Source organism: Vigna umbellata, chromosome 4 (assembly GCF_029865625.1).
Source record: "Vigna umbellata cultivar VRB3 chromosome 4, Vumbellata_1.0, whole genome shotgun sequence".
Classification (NCBI taxonomy): Eukaryota; Viridiplantae; Streptophyta; class Magnoliopsida; order Fabales; family Fabaceae; genus Vigna; species Vigna umbellata.
In genome coordinates, this window is record NC_142168.1 from 69602898 (window position 1) to 69622573 (window position 19676).

At 31.6% G+C, this 19676-nt stretch overlaps 2 protein-coding genes across 2 annotated transcripts; one reads left to right on the forward strand and one right to left on the reverse strand.

Moving 5' to 3' along the window:
• Positions 1-5: 5 nt before the first annotated feature.
• Positions 6-2189, reverse strand: LOC148201092 (uncharacterized; the record flags this gene model as incomplete). The annotated part of the gene is made up of 2 exons (XM_088113129.1): positions 1193-2189; positions 6-128 (listed from the first exon to the last, which is right to left on the reverse strand). Coding segments are annotated over exons 1-2 (960 nt in total), but the record flags the coding sequence as incomplete, so codon positions are not given.
• Positions 2190-7910: 5721 nt separating this feature from the next.
• LOC148201093 (polynucleotide 3'-phosphatase ZDP-like) lies at positions 7911-14340 on the forward strand. Its single transcript, XM_088111887.1, is given in 12 exon segments — positions 7911-8379; positions 9916-9975; positions 10147-10218; positions 10861-10932; positions 11062-11118; positions 11277-11353; positions 11518-11599; positions 11716-11832; positions 13622-13758; positions 13883-13952; positions 14295-14309; positions 14311-14340. Coding segments are annotated over 12 exon segments (1149 nt in total). The 5' UTR covers positions 7911-8019.
• Positions 14341-19676: the final 5336 nt, after the last annotated feature.

A 19676-nucleotide genomic window follows, 5' to 3' on the forward strand; every position in this document is an offset into this window, starting at 1 on the left:
TTTGTTGGCTCCTCCTCAACTTGCATACCACCATGCTCCAAAGACACAGCTTTATCATCTGATTCGTAGGACTGGGAACCATCTTTTCCATCACCATCACTAACCAAGTTATTCAAATTAGGCTCACCCTACAATGTTGCAACTTCACACCAAACCAATTAATTTATGCACTTACAAAATCGTGAATTTGAATTCTCTCATGTTGGTAAATAACATGACATGGTCAAGTTAAAAGAGAAGATACAGAAATAAAAATTAATTAAACCCAAAATAATGCAAAATAATGATATAATTGGGACAAAAACTATCAAAAAAGGGATCCTAGTTCAACAAAATCATAAACAAATTCACAAATCATAAATGTAGTTCTTTAAACACTTTTAGTGCTAAAGCTACAAATTCCACCTTAGTTATCCTTATAACAAAGATCTGCATTAAATGACAACAAAAGTTATTAAATCAACAACAAAATATCTTAAAAGTACATCTAAGCTTTGTCCAAACAAAAACATTTCAAATTCACCTCAAAACCCTCACAAAAACTCTATTCAGAAAACATCATCAAAAACACCTTAAAAACGCATCTAAGCGTTGTGTAAATAAAAACACCCTAAAGTCACCTCAAAATTAAAACTCCAATAGAAGAATAACACATAACACGTTAAAAACGCCATCTATATTTAGTCCTGAATAAAACAACCCAAATTCAATTCAAAATCTTGATCAAAACCCTGAAAACATCTCTAAAAACTGTGTCTAAGTTTGTCCAAAATAAAAACACCCCAAATTCAAAATCTTGACTAAAACCCTGAGAGGTCATAGGAGGCAGATCATCTCCAAAAGCTGTGTCTAAGAGTGTCCTAAATAAAAACACCCCAAATTCACCTCAAAATCTTGACTAAAACCCTGATAGCTTATAGGAGGAAGAACATCCCTAAAAACTGTGTCTAAGTTTGTCCTACATAAAAACACCCCAAATTCACCTCAAATTTTTGACTAAAATCCTGATAGATCATAGGAGTAAGAACATCTCTACAAACTGTGTCTAAGTTTGTCCTAAATAAAAACACACCTAATTCACCCCAAAATCTTGACTAAAAACTTGATAGGTCTTAGGAGAACACGTCACTAAAAACACCTTAAAAACTGCTTCTATGTTTTGTCCTAAAGAAAATCTTGACCAAACTATTACCTCTGCCTCAGCAGGCGTACTCGTCTCCAGCCCAAGAGGCTGCCCTTTCATCACAATGGTAGGAAGCCGATCAGCATCCCAACCCAAAACCTTGCATAGTGCCATACCAAAGCCCCTGTGAACCCCTCTCTTCAACGTCCTCAAAATGGACATAGAATGCTGAATAAGCGCAACACAGTCCTTAAACCTCTTATGATTCTTCTTCCCAATTGCCCCGCACACCAAGCAGCAAAACTCTCCACTTTCAAAACACCTCTGGTAGTACCCTCTGAGTTCATCGTCCTCCAAGAACAATCCCACAAAGAACTCCCGAATCTCTTCCCATACCCCATCATCATCATTATCTTCATCATCACCGTCACCGTCACCATCACCATCATCATCATTATCCCAATTAGAAAGAAACTCCTTCACAGCTTTGCACGCTTTCTGCTGCATTTGCACTGCCGCAAGCCTTTCCTTTTCTTGCTGAGGCACCTCAGACGAAGGGGCTGGACCGGTCTTTGGCTTGGCCCAACCGGTGGATGGATCCGGGTCGTGTCGAACAGGACATGGCCATTCCGGATCGGGTCGAGCGGAGTTATCCCTATCACGACCCTTTTGCTTCTTCTTATTCTTCTTCTTCTTGAAAGAGGTGGATGGGACCCGGAGGGATGATCCGGTGCGGGCAGGTGCAGGATAGTGATGACGGAGATCGTGGCTCGTGTATTGGGGCTGAGGAAAGTGAGTAGCGGTGGTGGTGGTGGTTATGGGGGGTTGTGGAGGACCTTGGTGCCAGAGAGAGTGGAGGTAGATCACTTCGTCTCTTAGCTTCTCTACGTCGTAATAGGGATTCATCGTGTTCTTTTGGTTTGTAACTATTTGAAGAATGAGAATTTGAAATGATTTTTTCTTCAGAAAGTCCTGGTGATTGTGGTGTTAATCATCACAAAGTCAGTGTTTCAATTCTTCTACCCATGACGAGGGTTTCTTTCACTTGTTATTGGTAATGTTACAAAAGTTTTTCTTTTTCTAACTTATGACTCATGGGTTCATAACTTTTTATTTTCCACATTAGTTTTCAAATATTTTTTCTCTTGGGTAAATTAGTCTATTTATTGTTATATACATATTGTCAATAAATTCACTACAGACATCACTCTCATTACATAAATATTTTATTAAAAAAATAAAAAGATTCCATCTAATCCTAATAAAATTAGGTCATATAGATTAAAAACCTTATTACTAAAAAAATTTATAATTTACTTTAGGAAAATAATTTCATACTTTGAACTTTATATATTTAAGAAAAAACAAATTTATCATCATTTTAAAAATTTAGTATTAATTTTCTTTGACCTACCTCTGTTAGGTATTTTTGTAGTTTAAACTCACTCATTATCCTCGTGAGTATTAGAATATTTTCTCTCAATGAGTATATTAGCCTATTTAGAAGTTATTTTACAAAACGAATATTCTTAGACGTCAAAGGATTAGGAATTATCATTGAACTACTTTGAGTTGAATCTAATTGTTGAACTACTATTGATAGTGGGAGTGACATCTTCCAAAGAAGGCATACCAACAAAGGAATCAGATTCCTCTAGCACACAACCACCAAGATTCTTAACAAGATCCATTCACAACACAAATATTATCATGATTAACCATCATTGGCTAAGTCTGTGAGGTTGTACCACAGGCTTCTCCAAAAACTTCATCATAGGCTCAACTACACGTTCCACTACTTGAGCTAGTGAGTCTTTAGTTCCATTTTGGACACCAACCACTTTAGGACGATAATATTGTTCTATTTTCACGCCAATTATTTTCTTCCCACCATAAATAACATTGGCATCATGTTATAACCTTTTACAATTAGATAGATAATGTCCAATAATTTTCAATTTGAACAAAATAAGGGAATTTCTGATACTCACATCAACAATAAACGCATGATCTTTCCACCAAAATTTGATTAGGAAATTCAGATAAGAAATCAACATCAACCAAGATATGCGCAAAGAAACTTCAATACTTATTTTTGGTACAATTATCTAAAGATAAAAGTGTACCAATTCCACATGTTATTGAGAAAATCGTTTTCAGTTGCTAATACTCTAAAGGAAGCTCATGAATTTGAACCCAACATTGAGTTTTTGTGAGTTTCATGGAAGCCGAGACAACCTTTTGTACAAGAAAAAACACAGAATGTCGGGAGATAAATTCCAAGTTCTAATGGTCAAAACCCTTCGCATGTCTTTTAAAGAAGAAAAAACAAATTCATAAAAACCTTTGCTAAGTAGAATTTCCTTCCATTGATCCAAATGCTTCAAAGTCACATCTAGTTTTTTACAAAAGTCTAAATGTGTAAGTGGTTTATCCCCTTATGTGAACAAAATATGCCCATGTAAATGATTTTTGCATTCCTCTAGACTAGCAAGATAAAGTTCTCATAAATCTATATAGAGACCACATCTCTCCTTATACAAGGACTTGAGCAATTGTACATTTGTCTCCACACATTTGAAAAAGGTTTAGTGAAAAATATTTTTTATGATCTTGATTCTATAAATAATCCCAAGGAATATGAAACCTCGAAGAAGAAATTATACTTATGCCTCCCAAAGCGGTTGACCTTCCTCCAACCAACCACCCACACCAAAGGTGCCAAATATGCATCCTATTCCAACAAAATAAGCAAACTTCAGCCACTCTCTAGCACACAAATTAGCACTTAATGTTAGTATTGGTGGTACTTGTACTAGCACCTGATTTCGAATAGTATAGATTGTAATCCTAATTGTAAACCTCCTTATTATATATATTCAAAGTCTATTATATTCATGTATCATGTTCTTTTATAACAAAATGAAGAATAAATTAATTTTTTCTTTATGAAAAAAGCTAAATTATTCTAATACTTAAGTTAAAAATACACCAATTTGACACTCTATTTAATAATATGTATTATAAATTTTAAAATAAAAAATAATATAAATATAATTATATTATTATTATTTTAAAGTATTAGATGAATGTGTTTTATCTTTTTTTGGCATTCTCACTTTTAACCAAAGTACATTCTTAATTAAAAGCAAGAAATTTGTAGATTAATCATAGTAAATTTAACCAAAGTACATTCTCAATTAAATATTACTATGCATAATCATATCTATTTGTTTACCTCTTATATCAAGTAAAAAACTAATTAATGAAAATACATCCTTGATTAATTTTTGTTAAAGTTTTTACCACTAATCAAAGTACATTCTTAATTATTGGCAAAAACTCATTCAACCACCACTACTACAAAATTGACTATAAATAGCGCTCAATAGATAGCGCTTTCTTAAAAAAGCACTATTTATGAATATGCATAACAATAGATAGAGATTATTTAAAAAAGCACTATCTATATATATGATAATAGATAACGCCTTTTAAAAAAAGCGCTATCTATAAGTAATTAATATTATTTTTTTAATTTATAATTTAAAATAAACAAATAGATAGCACTTTTTAAAAAGCGTTGTCTATTGTAGTATAATAGATATCGCTTTTTATTATTTATTGGATGTTTAAAAAAATTTGAAAAAAGATTTTGAGTTCTCCCGAGTTAGGTGTAGTGAGAATGTGGTTTCGAAACGGACTGGAAACAAAAACTGGTTATATTTTATGTACTTATTTCTTGGGGTTGACTGAGAAGTCCAAATACACTGGCGACAGAGAATTCAGGGTCGAGGCATGCTTAAATTAGAAGGCTCGTTCTTCCCTTTTCTTCTCTTCTTCTCTTTTTTTTCTCTTATCCGAAACTATAGGGCCAATTAAGAAATTACAACAGAATAAATCCTAGAGGCTTCCACTAAATCCAAGGAATGTAGAAATAACATGAAAAACAAAAGAAAGGAGGGTGAAGAACTTGAGAGAAGAGAGAGGACGAAATTTGAACCCCTAAAGGGTTCGTAAGCTCCTCAATGTGTTTCCCTAAGTCTCTTTATATAAAAATTAGATTAAGCTTTGTTTCAGGCTTTTAAATAATCTTCTTTATTATAATGTAATCTCCTCCAATTATCTTTTAAATAATCCAATATCTTCAATATATATTTGATTTTTGTAAAAATCTTAAAATATTTGAGAAGATATATGCTATATTAAAAAAGAAATGGTAAATAGTATCTTTTGATATTTATTGATATAGTTAAATAAAATAATTATTTAACAATATCAAATAAAATATCTTAAGACATGGTTTTCCCAAATTATCTTAATCACAAACATTTATCAATTATCAAAGCTCATTTTTGTAGAAAAAATAGAAAAAAACCGCAGTATCCAATTTTTGTAGTTTGTTCCCTTTTTTTATCTTAGCCAAATTTTTTCACTTTTTCATGTTATACTTGGATTAACTTCTTGTGGTCTTAATTATTTTTCATTCTTGGATTTATCTTTAAGATGTCATGAAACTTTAACCAAATTATTTTCACATCTTAATGAGCTCAACTTAGTCGTAGCTGCACTAACACACATCAACATATCCAAAAAACATTTATGCAACTAAAACGTTATTTTTAACATGTTTATGTCATGCTAAATAAAACTAATTATAACAAATCATAATTAAAATATTCTATTAAAGTACAAAAAACAATTAAGAATCCAATATTAAAGACTAAATAAGGACATAAATATGCACTTATCAATACTCGTGGTTATAAATGATTTCTTTGGAGGTGGAGTGTACCAATATGGAAGAGACTCATCCTTGAAGGGAGAGATTGTTAGAATTTCAAGTGTGAATCTAAGTCACACATTAGGTATAAATGAGAAAGTGAAGCACCATATAAAGGTGAAGACACATTAGTCCATTGCCTTAATAAAGTTTTTTGGTAAAGAGTAGTGTCAATCCCTCATGTGGTTGACTCAAGTGTAACAATATTATTTTAAAAGTAAATAATTGAAATATGGTTATTTATGTAGCTACTTAAGTTAAAAAAACCAAAAATTGGAGTGATGTATGCTATCAAATGCAACTTAATTAACAAAGGAATTTCAAGACTCATAATGACTAGAAAAGATTTATAATGATTATCTTTCAAGACCTCTATAAATGAAAGTAACATTTGAAGAAGAAAGAACTTTTACTCATTAACGAATTATTAATGTTATAGATATAAAAAATCTAGGTGAAAAATCTCAATCTAGTTTGTTGATACTACTCTCTATTGTTCATTAATAACCTAAAAGAGTTATTATAAATCATATACTCTTCATATGATATTAAATCTCTTTTAGTTGGTCACCTTGTGATATTTATATCACTTATCTTATTTTAAGGAACACTCATTATTTTAGTTAGTAACATTTGTTGTTTAAAAAAAATTCAATTCCTTAGCCAAAAGTAATTGTTATTCTAGGCAATACTCAATTGTTTATCTAAAAATGACTAAAGTCTTAATAATACTTTATTTGTATCTTGCAACATTGGTTTACATAATGAAACTTAATTATGATATTCAAAAACTTGTTAAATGAAGTGAAGAGTCACTTCACAACAAGTATATTTTGATTATGATGTTTGAAAAAGATGATGAAGATGCATATAAAAATTTTAGTTTTTATATGTTCATTGAATCTTTCACACAAAGTATTTACAAAGATTTTATTAAACATACAACCGTTACTAAAATCAATTAATTTTTTTTATAAAGTTTAAAATGTGAAAAAAAGTCTTCATGACTTTATTAAGTTCTTAATGAATTGATTAATCTCTTCATGAAATATTTAATAACATATAATCATTCAAACCAAAGAAAAAATTTAAGTATTTTCAATGTTGTAAAAAATTAACAAAATTAAAATCTTGTATATGCGATTAATTTTTTCTATAGTAAATATAATAAAAATCATGATGTTATCTAATTAACAAAAAAAATTAAGTAATAAAAACTTAATAAACAAAAAAATATAATATAAACTCAATTAAAAATATTGAAAAATAAAAAAGCTTGAAACTTAATTAAAAAACACTCTTTGACTATTCTATTTGACTACCATATAATGTAGTTACAACTAACTATTTGTTTTTCATATACATTTGAAATTTATACACTTTATTTTTCATATAAATTTGCAATTTATACACTTTCTCTTACATTATTTTTATTTAAATTATAGATTAAATATAAAAAATAATATAAATATTATATTTAACTAAATTTATAAATATTAAGTTTTTAACTTATTAAAATAAGATATTTAAACTCTGCTAGTTTTAGTACGATAGAAATGAGATCTTGAAATGTTTCTCCTAATTTAGAAGTTATTTCCAATTAGTATAAGAATTATTTCTATTGATGAGCTATATTCTTCGGATATCAAGCTCTTGGGTAAACAAAAAAGAAAATAAAAATTAAGCGAATCTTTTCCTTAATAATTGGTCTCAATATTACTCTAAGAGACGTCATAAAATTTTTTATATTCACTCTATAACCCTATAAATTAATATTTTATTAAGAAAAGTTCTCGTAAAGGAAATATATTTAATAAATAGTTACGTAAGGGTAATTGCAATGACCATTGATGCTATTACTAACCATGCTTTCAATTTTTTATATTAACTTTTATATTCAATAATTTAATTTAGATTTCAATTTAAAATCTTAATTTCATATTTTATTATTAATCACAGTTCCAAATGCATGTGATTATAAAACCCGGTGTCAAAGTAACTTTCTCCCGTTGCAATCCCCTCAATCAAGTGAAACCTAATTGGCGCGAAATTTGTTACTTGTTACCTTTTCTGTTGCATGTTTTCTCCCAATTTCTCTCACTCTGCTTCCTAAATGCAATGGAGCCCTTCCATGCTGCGATTCCCTAACTTCTTCGCCGTCAACGTCGGTTGCTCTAACCTCTCTCCACTTCTTCTATACGTCTCAGCCGCCGCCTCTCCGTCGGGGAACAGAAACCCGCCGCCGCTCCTGATGGCGCCGCGCGATTCGATGGTAGCGGAGTACGCGAAGTCTAACCGGTCGTCGTGCAAGGCGTGCTCCAAAGCCATTGAAGGAAAGAGTTTGAGGTTGGCTTTGGTCTCCAAGGGCAATGGTCCATACGACGTCGTCAAATGGCACCACCTCCATTGCTTCCCTGTAGCCTCTCATTCTCCTTCCTCTCCTCAAGCAATCAAAGGCTTTTCTTCCTTGAAGGTTTCCCGTCTCTTCTCTTGTTTTTTCTCTTTCAGACAGTTCCCTTTACTTTTCTTTCCTTTGTTTAGTAATGAAGTTACATAAACACCTGATAGGAGTTCCATGATGAGTAGAATGAACTATTTGGAGTGATACTCTTCCACTTAAAGGATTAGTATTTTGGGTTGGACTCTTCTCTTGCATATAAGTCCTAATGATTGTTATTTTCGTTGAGATTTAGGTGACAAAAAAAATTAGGCTGGATTAAGGTGGAAACAGTATACCCATAGGTAAGTGAAGCCTTCAAAGAAACAAAGACTGTGATTGGGTGAGTGTTGATTGAGTAGAGCCTCTTCGGGCTTCCTTCTTTAAAAGGTAGTAACAATGTTGGGAGTCCTACATTAAGTATAATGAACTACTTGATGTAGTACTCTCTTAAGTAATAAACCAATTTCTTGGGTTAAACTCTTTTCTGAACTTATATAGTAACAACACCCCTAACATTTCATGACAATGAACATACTTCTTATTTTTGTTAATCCTACCCTAACTCTTTTGGATTAGAATTTGCAAACTTATGTTTGGGTTAAAGCAGATGCAACTCAACTCTTGCATGTACAGAACTGAGTTTCTAAACTAATTTTAGGGTACAAATATACTTTTGAGAATAAGCCAAACATGTCTTGGGTTGAACTTACTTTTCAAAATGAATTTGTATTATCCCAAACTGAAAACCAAACATAGTCTTAATTTTTGAAAAATGTTACACTATAATAATTTCCTTAACTTTTGAAAAATATTTCGCCATTTCTCTTGTAAGAGAAGATGCCTATGGGAGTTTGTGTAATCTTGTGAAACATTACTGACGTTATTGTAATTTACTCTCCTCTTTTTAAATAATAAGACAAGAATGAAGATTGTTATTAGAAATGTTAATTCCACATATTGGAGAGATACATTTCCTTTTTAATAGTGGTTCTATTGGGTTCTAGCATGATTATTAACGCCAAAGATGTGGGTGATCCCATAAAAGATGTTAATTATACATTTTCAGATATGTATTTTTTTTGTAAGAAAAATGAGAAAGGCTATTAGAAGACACCCTTTGTTATTGGTTTATTGTTTTGAATTTGTTAAACAATGACAAGATTATGACATTTCCCCTTTTATCTAACGAAACATTGTTTGTAATTTTTTAATAAATTTAACTAATAGTTAGGAGTGTACTAGAACGATTTAGTTATAGAGTGTGTTCATGAGACTCTTAAACTAAAATTTATTAAAATTCATTAAAACTAAGACTTGTGTGGCAATTTTTATTAATGCTTAAGTTGTTTTATGCCATTAATTTGGTATCGCTTGGAGCATTGGAGTTGATGGCTTTTATCTTTCAAAGAAGTTTTGACATTTTAGATTAGTTTAAATAGATAGTATTATAACCAGTAGACTTGTAATCTGTTTAATATCTTGACTGCATGTTGAAGCTTTAGCGGAGCTTTTCATGACTTTCTTTTTTAAAAGTTATGATTTTTGTTTGTATTATTTTTATCTATGCAGAGTAGTGACCAGGAAGCTTTGACAAAATTATTTGCTGAAAATGGAAAGTCGGAAGAGAAGGTGATAACTCAATTTGATTGAAGTGTTTCTCTTTTAATTTGGATTTTTTTTCTATATCTTAATTGTTTTAACATGTCTGTAATAGTAGTAGCATTATGAATGAAAAAGATCTTCTGAATTTTGATCTATATTAACTACTCTATCTGGTTGTGTTTTGCACGTTTTTAATAGGTTCATAAAGCAACAGAAGATGTAGAAAATGAACTTCAAGAGACTGAGGAACATGATTCAAAGAAAAGAAAGGTAAGCACACACACTGTGAAAGAGATTGGGAAGTATCAAATGCTAAAGGTTAGATTATCCTCATCATCCCGAAAAAAAAGATTCGATAGAAACTAAGAAAATAGTAAAATATATTCTTCTTTAAGACTCGTTCTACTCAACCAAATATTTTTATGATATTCTAGATCTCTTGATCTTGAATAAAGGTACTGTAACGAATATTAGATTTGAGGATTTGATGAAGAAATATGTTTCGAATTTTGTTTTGTAATTATTTGAAAAAGAGTGGTTCTTGATATTCTTAATTTTGCCTGTCAAGAATGTATACAGTTGAACTTAAAGGCACTCAGTGTAGGTTTAGATTATATTTTCCAGGATTTATCTATGGTGCTCCATGAAGGAAAAATCGACGGGTGGCCCAAGTTGTTAGAATGTATATTACTGGTTTAATGAATAGCTGGGATGTGAAATCTGTAACTTGAAAGAATGGCATAATTTACCATATTGTGAGAATTGTTTGAGTTATTTGAATAGGTTAACTTGTTAGAAAAGGTTATCTTATGCATTGTATCACCTATTTGACCTAGGTGTTGGTTGATCTTTACTTTTCTGATCTTTGATGCAAGAGTTCCTATAAATGTTTTTATTGTTTATTACTTACAGTTGTGGACACCTGATGTTAAAGCTGCGGTGAGGATTAAATTTGCAGTTTCTGATGTCAACAGCAAATACAAGGTAAGATTATACTCTTTTCGTTTTTTTCTTTTTTTTGTGATGGTTCATCAGTGTTATTTTTACAATTTTCTGTACTATTTTGATGTCTTTTTCTCATCTCGTGTTTGATCAAATTATTTCCTGATTCAGGATGCTACCCTTCTACCAAAATGGAAGGCTTTCCAAACAGTCATATTTCTGGAACGGGTGAGATTAATAGTCTTGGTTTTCATTTGGTTGTACTTTAGACGACTATAACCTTGTGCAAGGTGCCTGATTAAAAATCCATTAGGAACATACATATAAATGCATTCTGATATGCTTAGCTTACATGTATCCCATGTTCAATGTATGATAATTTACAGGATGATGGTCTACGTGATTCAAGTAAAATTGCTGCATTTGATTTTGATGGATGTCTTGCAAAAACAGACGTGAGGAGGTATCTCTTCATATGAAGTCATGACTTCGTGATTAATAATGGTGTTGGCTTTTGCGGATCTATGGATTGGATATATTTTATCAAAAGTATTGTTGTTGTTGATGTTATCAGTTGGCATACATAATGCGTTTCTGATTATTAAGAAATTTATCCTTTTCTTTTAGAGTGGGTGCAAATGAATGGACCCTCATGCATTCGTCAATTCCTGATAAACTACAGAGCCTATACAATGATGGCTACAAATTGGTGTGTCCCCTATTTGGGTGAAAAATACTTGATATTTACTGCGAGTATCTGGTGGACTTGGGAATTTCTCTATGAAACTTACAGTTTGCATGCTCTTTTCTTTTTGTTTTCTATAGGTAATTTTCACTAATGAATCCAATATTGAACGTTGGAAGAATAAGAGGCAAGTGGCTGTGGATTCAAAAGTTGGACGTCTGAATAATTTTATTGAGAGAGTGAAGGTTCCAGTTCAGGTGAGTTTTTTGGCACAACAGATGTATCTTGTGGTATCAACAATTTAATTATGTATTATTTGTCTTGCTAGTTGACTTAAAATACATTTAGTGTTTTCCATTCCTGGACTTAGGATTACTTGATTGAGAATGTTCTTATTAGTGAAACAAAAGCGAGATGATGTTAAAATTACAGAGTTTTCCATTTGTGGACATAGGATTACGTGATTGAGATTCATTTTTCCAGTGAAACAAAAGCAAGGTGATTTTAAAATTAGAGATGTTGTCTTTTTGCGCAATAGGTAAATATTGTTTTTCTTTTTCTACCTGGTAGGTAGGAACAGGAAATCAGGTTTATAGTATGAATGTATGTTTGATTTGCTGAAAAATAAGAAACATCACACTGAGCACGAAAAAATGTGCCTTACCTTTTGTTTTAAAAATAGTCTTAAGTACAGGACAAAACACAGGTCAAGGGAATAAACCAGTGAATGTTTTCATACACTGATCCCAGTGAGAAAATGTTGTCAGCAGCACAAAGGAGAAAAAGACCAAAATCCTCGGTCACTCGATTTACCCTGTGCTAGTGCATATGCTACTATGCAGAGCCTAAGGGGTATTACAATAAATTGTGTGTTGTTTTATCTGTATTCTAATTGTCAAAACATAATGGCATATATACAGTTGTGTAGTCCTGTGTGCATGGGGCATTAAACAAATAATAACACGACTATTCCTACTTGTTTGTGTTTCGTCCTTCAGTATACCTCAAGCACCCTTAAAGTTGACAGTTCTTCAAACTTTGAAATATTCAATCCGTCCTTTGACATCTTTTCTTAACTTTAAACAATAAAATATATTTGTCATTGGCAACAAAGAAATTTCTCTTAAATTGTTATTTAGCGGAATTTAAAAATTATTTTTAAGTATTCTATCATCATATTTTCATTTTCCAGGTTAAACGGTAATCAGATTTGATGTTGGTATTAACTTACACCAGTATTGTGATCCCTTTTTGGGAAATTTTATTCTAACTTAGTTTGTTTGGTGTTATTTAAAGTGAAACAATTTTACTATGTAATTCATACTTTCTGTCAGTAATAATATCTTCCTAGTAACCTTGTTTTTCATTTCTTCCTCCAACAGTCAAGTAAAGAAAATTTTACCTCCACTTTTAAGGTGATATAGTTTTAAATTAAAGTGGTTATCCATAAAGAAGTTAAGTTGGTATCTTTGACATTTTTACTGCCTTTTTCTGGTTGCTATTCCAGGGATTTCTTCGTCAATCCAATCATGTCCATGCTGAATGCAATCTTCCTGTTACCAATTTGAATTTCCTTTGTGTCTCGAGAACAAACATCTTCAACATCTTCAGTAGTAGTTCTATTCATTGCCATAGATATTAAAATTGAAATCTGAACCTTTTTGCATCTTTGCATTATTACTGCACATTAACTTTTTCAACCTATGAAAATTTAAGTCAAAAGTCACTGTTATTGGGTGGTTCGGAGGTTGCAAATTGCAGGTTTCATTCCTTATATAACAAGAGTAATTATGGCATATAACTCTTTAAGTTAGGTATATCCATACACCTTGTACAAGTTATCATTGGATCAGAACATAATAGATAAAGATTATATATAGTCCAGATCTTGTAAGGTGCACGGATGCACCCTAATTTACATGTTGTATTTTGGAATTCTTCTATGTAACACATACTAAAGAGGTAAAATCAAGATTTTGTAGTTCATTCGCTTTCAAAAGTATTTAGGCAATGCACAAGAAGCTGATTCAGTATTTATCTGTACAGGTTTTTATAGCTTGTGGGGTTGGTCTGAAATCAGGAGCAGACAAAAAGAATGATGATGCTTTTCGCAAACCCAAACCAGGGATGTGGCATCTTATGGAGCAGCACTTCAACTCTGACATTGTCATTGATATGGATCAGTTATTTTTCTTCCATTCAGTAGTTCAATTGATGTTATGTTTTTTTATTCCTTTTGTTTCGAATATCACCATATTTTATCCATGAAGTGATGAAAATCTTAAAGATGCATTTTCAATGTTGTAGATCCTTTTATGTTGGTGATGCAGCCGGGAGAAAATCAGATCACAGTGATGCAGATATTAAATTTGCAGAGGTATTCCGACTATTTTAGCCATCAAAGTCAACTATCCCCTTTTTCTATGCCCGATGCTTAAGCACCTTTTTTCTTGACTGATTTCATGCACCATTTAGAAAATGGTTGGCTTTTATGATTAAATCTTATGTGAGCGCATTTTCTCTCTGATTAGTTTTAAAATATATGGTTGTTTACTTCATCCAGTTGTGAATATTTTACCTTAAGCAACATGCCCATTCTGAACAATATTTTACATCTAAGTTCGTACACTTAATTCTTATTTTACTGTTTTGATTTAGAATTGCTTTTCAACTCTGCAATGTTCTTTGTCTAATCTATTTATTCTTTTCAATGATTTAGGCCATTGGTTTAAAATTTTTATCTCCCCGAAGACTACTTCGCTTGAGTATCTAATCTTATCATTGGTTCAATGAAGGTTAAGGTATTGTGGACTTGGGTGCTTTATTTTATAAGTACATACAAATTGAAGTGTATGCAACAGAAGGATGTATATTTATGGATCATGGACTAATTTGTGGGCAATCTCATGTTTTTTGTTCAATCACACTATTTTATGATCGGTACCTTTATTTATTTTAAAGTAGATATCTTCGTTGTGGGGATAAAAATAAAATTAAATGGAGGTGTGTCTGACTTCTTTTAATCTTATATATTTCAAGCTAGGTGTAATGTACGAACAAAAAGAGTATTAGAGGAATTAAAGTTAACAAGGATATATAAATTATATTGGATTCAATTTGTGTATTGTAATCCTTTATGTTTGTATGAATGTAATCTCAATTCGTCAAAATTAAAGTTTTGATTGGAACGATATTCCAGCACACGAGAGTTACATCCAATAACTTCTAGAGAGAACTAGGAAAAAATACATACTATGCTGCAGTATAGGCTATTTGCTTACATAGTATTTTTTTTTTACTATTTGTTTTTGCTCTTGTAACTCTTACTTCTTGGATGTACTGCTTGTCACAGGAATTGACAGGTTGAAGAAAAAAAAATAAAACTTATTATCAATATTTACTAATACGATATTAGAAAAATCATCTTAAAATGTTAGTAAGTGAAACTAGATTCTTGAATTAAGGAGTTGATAACATATATAAATGTATTCCTATTTTATAGCGTCTATTATAAATAATATATGATATAAAGATGGTTGTGTAACATTTTCAATTCTGAGTTACTAAAACGTTTTAAAACTTAAAATTTTTTGCAATCACAATTAAAATTTTCAAATTCAATCTAATACAATTCAAATACTAAATTCATAATTATTTTTAAGGGTAGGTTCTTGAAACATAACCCAATAAAACTTTTTTACAAAAAAAATAGACTTTATAAAATTCTGGTTAAAGTTTATCTTATCTCTCATATGTTTATCTATCACTTTATCTACATTTGGTCCTGTTAACGCAAATATTATATATTTTTGTCACACGCAAATAAATATGAATGAGTTTAACATAACAAACATCAAACACTGATACAATATTTATATCTTAGTCATTTTCATGCATCTATACTATGAATATAACAACAATCATACATTCCTTAAAAGGAATTATGATCAACTCATTAATTCTACATTATGCGGAATGTGAGGTGTCTTTCATGATGAATTTACCCACCTAATAAAGTTATTTTATTACTTATTTACATCATACATTATGGGATTCGTGACCCGTGATGTTCTTTGGTGTTGGACAACATTTGCTTTTGTTTACTGTATAGCTATTTGTGAATATGATTGTGTTGTTTATTGTATATCACCGGTTTTGTTTTTTTGTTTAATATGTGATTTTATATGTGTATGCATGACATGAATTTTTGAAAATGGACAACCATAAGCACTTTGGTTGAACTTTAATGTGTAGCAAAACAACAGTTTTAAGTCGATTACATTATGGGATGAATCGATTAAAACTCGTGGGTTTGCACAAACTATTTTCAAGTGTGTGATGAACAAATCTTCGATTCCCGAAAACGGAGTCAAAAACTTGTTAACCCTCGGCAAGTGTAACCGAATCGTATCAAGTAATAAACCTGGTAAGACCAAGTATCGTTCTCCCAAAGGACTCACGGCCTAGACAATTGTGTGATTTTGTTGATTAATTAAGACCTGTGAACAAATTGTTGTAAGTTTCAAATGCAAAAGATTGAAAAGTAAATATGTATGCATGTGATGATCAATGGGCAACAAGAAACAAAACACATGAATTGAAATATATGGATGAATATGTTATTGGGGTTTATCAATTTCATCTTATTCACTCTTGTATTTAGGAATTCATCATTCTTTTCATTAATATTAATGTCACTTTCTAAATCACTTTAAACCCGATGTCTCGGTAAAGAAAGCCTATCCTTAATTATGAGTTCATACAATTCCTATAATCCCTAATAATTAATTCTGAAGCACAGAAGCTTAAAGGCAACCAACCATCATACTCCTATGTCTAGGTTTGTAATATACTGTTGGGAGAGATTCCCCAGATCTAGATTTCCCCGTATGTGTCCATATCGACAAAACTAATAATAATGACATCGAATGAGTTAAACAATGCATGCTTTGAGCAAAGAGGAAAAACCCTAACTATTAATGAAAGAAAGCATGCATCGTAAAAATGATCTTGAAGAACAAATTCCATACAAGAGAGTTTCTAAGGATTTACATTGATTCCCCAACAACAAAATAAATTTAGTTCACCAAATTCATGGTGAAACTAGATGAACAATGGAATGAAAGACTGAAAGAGATAGAAAAACCTGAGAAAGAGAAGAGGAGAGCCGTCACCATCTCCAATTCTACCCCCAAGGGGTAAAAAGTGTGTTTCTGCTTCGTTCCAGCCAAAGACACAAACCCTAGGTTAACTAAAACCTTATATACTATTCTAAAAAATACAGAAAAGTAGGCCCAAGCCCAGAAAAGTGCCGCTTAGCGGTAAATACCGCTCAGCGGTAATAATGCGTGACCACTTCTTCCCCTCAGCGGTGCCAACGGTTCTTTGCGAGTGTCGCTCAACGGTAATTTGCGAGTGCCGCTCAGCGTAATTTGCGCTTAGCGGTACTTGCGGTTTCTCTTCTTTTGCACTTTCTGTGTCCTTTTCTGATTCCATCTTTACCCCTTTTCACTTCTTTCATCAACAACTCTATTATTTCCAATAATTCAACAAAATCATGAGTTCAAGCTAATTTCTAAGTCATAAAGGCTGTAATTGAAGTCAATTTTAAGTATCATTAGCAAAATTCACCTTGCTCTTCTTTGTTTCATCAAGATTAACCAATCATTCTTTGGGACATGTCATATGATTCAAACATCTCGAATCCAAATACCACAAGTTTTCTTGAGAATTTAAGCTTTCTACAGAAGTAGTTACCATCAAAGTGAGAGGTTCTGAATCAGATTCTTCTTGAGTAATGCATACCTCCTTTCCTTGAAACCTCTTCTACTTTCCCTTATCGGCATAACACTCATAGGATTAGTGCCTATACTTATGACAATTAATGCATTCCACACTTCTCTTGTCTTTCTTGCTGTAATTTTTATCTAATATGCCATTCTTCTCCACTGTTGCAGATTCTTCTTGACCATCTTTGGTTTTATCATTCCTCAAATTCCCTTTTGTGTGTTTCCCTTTCCATTTTTTGAACTTCTTTCTCTCTTCGTTCCTAGAATAATGCACCTTCAGAGCTTGCTCATCATTCTTGATAGGATTTCTATCAAGCAGCCTCATCTCATAAGCCTTTAAGGAACTCTGAAGTTCCTTAATCTTTATTTTTGCAATATCCCTCGATTCTGCAATTCCAACCACAATGTAATCAAATTTTTGTGGCAGTGATCTTCTCAATAATCATCATATCACTAATTGATTCTCCGCACCCTTTCATCTGATTTGTAATGGTTAGGATCTTGTTGAAGTAATCACCTACCCTATCACAGTCTTTCATTTGCAGAAGCTCATACTGTCTTCTTAAGGTCTGGAGCTTCACTTTCTTTATATTTTCTCCTCCTACATGACAACGCAAAAAAATATTTTAGGCTTCTCTCGTTGTAACTGCATTTTGAATTTTCTCAAAATGAGTATCATCCACGCACTGATGAATGATGAATAAGGCTTTGTTGTCTTTCCTCTTGACTCCAGCCTTCTGATCTTTTGAAGCACCAAGATTAGGCTCAAGTCCATTGGCTTCATCGACATCACTTACGTCCTGAAATCTGAATAACACTCTCATCTGCGTCCTCCACTTGTTCCAATTCTTCTCTGTGAGTATTGGAAGATTTGTTGTTGGAATGTCTAATCCCGACATGCTTCAAACACTTCAGCCTTGATCAAGAATTAAAATCTTGACATCGTTCTTGCTTCTTTGCTCCAACCACTTTGATCAGCCACATTGAATCGTGATTCTGAAGCTTCTCGGGTCCTCACTCGACCTGGCTCTAGATCCAATCTGATGGAACAAGAAACAACAGAGAGAAACAAGATGTTCTGAAGTGTATTCTGTATGTATTATATTTGGCAGCAGATACAGGTGTATATAAAAGAAAGGCAAAGTAACAGATGTATACCGTTGCATGTTGTGGTGGTGGCTTCACCTGTGATTATCGTACTTGTATGTGGAGTATTTGTTGTTACAGATATAGTTAAAGCGAAGTTGAGCAACGAGATATGTGAGATAATTATGGAGTTTTATTTTCAATACTAATAGTTTTGTAATGAGATTCTATAAATGCTTTATGGTTATCCTTGATTCATGAAGTTGACTAAATTCAATTATAATAGATAGAAGTTTTTAATTAATCTGTTTTCCGCAATGACATCAGAGTTAAGTTTTCAAAAGCTTTTGCAAACCTGTAACATTCCAAAATTTAAATGTTACATGGATAAGCCCGTGATCTAGGAGGAAGGAACAAAAGAAAATTGAAGAAAAGATCTTTATTAAGGTTCTTGAGATCTATTTTAAAAGTACTTCTTAAGATTCAAAATTATAAATTAATTAGGGCTTAAAAAACTTTTGATTCGGAAAATTTAATTAAGGCCCAATTAATTACAAATTGATATTTAATAAAAAGAAACCTAACTCTAATAAATTATTAATTATAATTAGACGAAAACTCTAATTTCTAATATAATTCTAATTATAATTAAATTGAAATCCCTAGTGTTAGTGTTGTGTTCTTTCACAATTTCCTCTTTTCATATTTAATTAAAGCTAATTCTGGCACGCACAAAAATTCTGTCACGTTGAAACCACACAAATTTCCATTTATTCATACCACTTATTAACATTCACATCTTATACAATTTATTCCATGTATGTACGAAAACAAGAAGTTATTATTTAATGGTGCTAGAACATTACTTTATGGTTACATATACTTCTAAAACTCCTGAATTACCTAATTAAAGCATTTAATTATCTTTCAAAGCATTCAAAACTAAAATAATAATCACAAAGATCAATAATTAAATAAGATTAATTTTTCATACCTTAACCCATTCCATTCAATCATAAATTATATGACCACTTAATCTATAAAAAAACTCTCATCAATCAAACTACACAATACCTTATTAACTCACGAAGATTTTAATAAAATATACTAGATCTTATTTATAAGTTCTACATTTTGTCACTTTTACACTCAAAATCGATTTGAAATTTCTATATTTTCTCTAATCTTACACCCAAAATCGATAAAAGCATAGTGAGTGAAAAAAA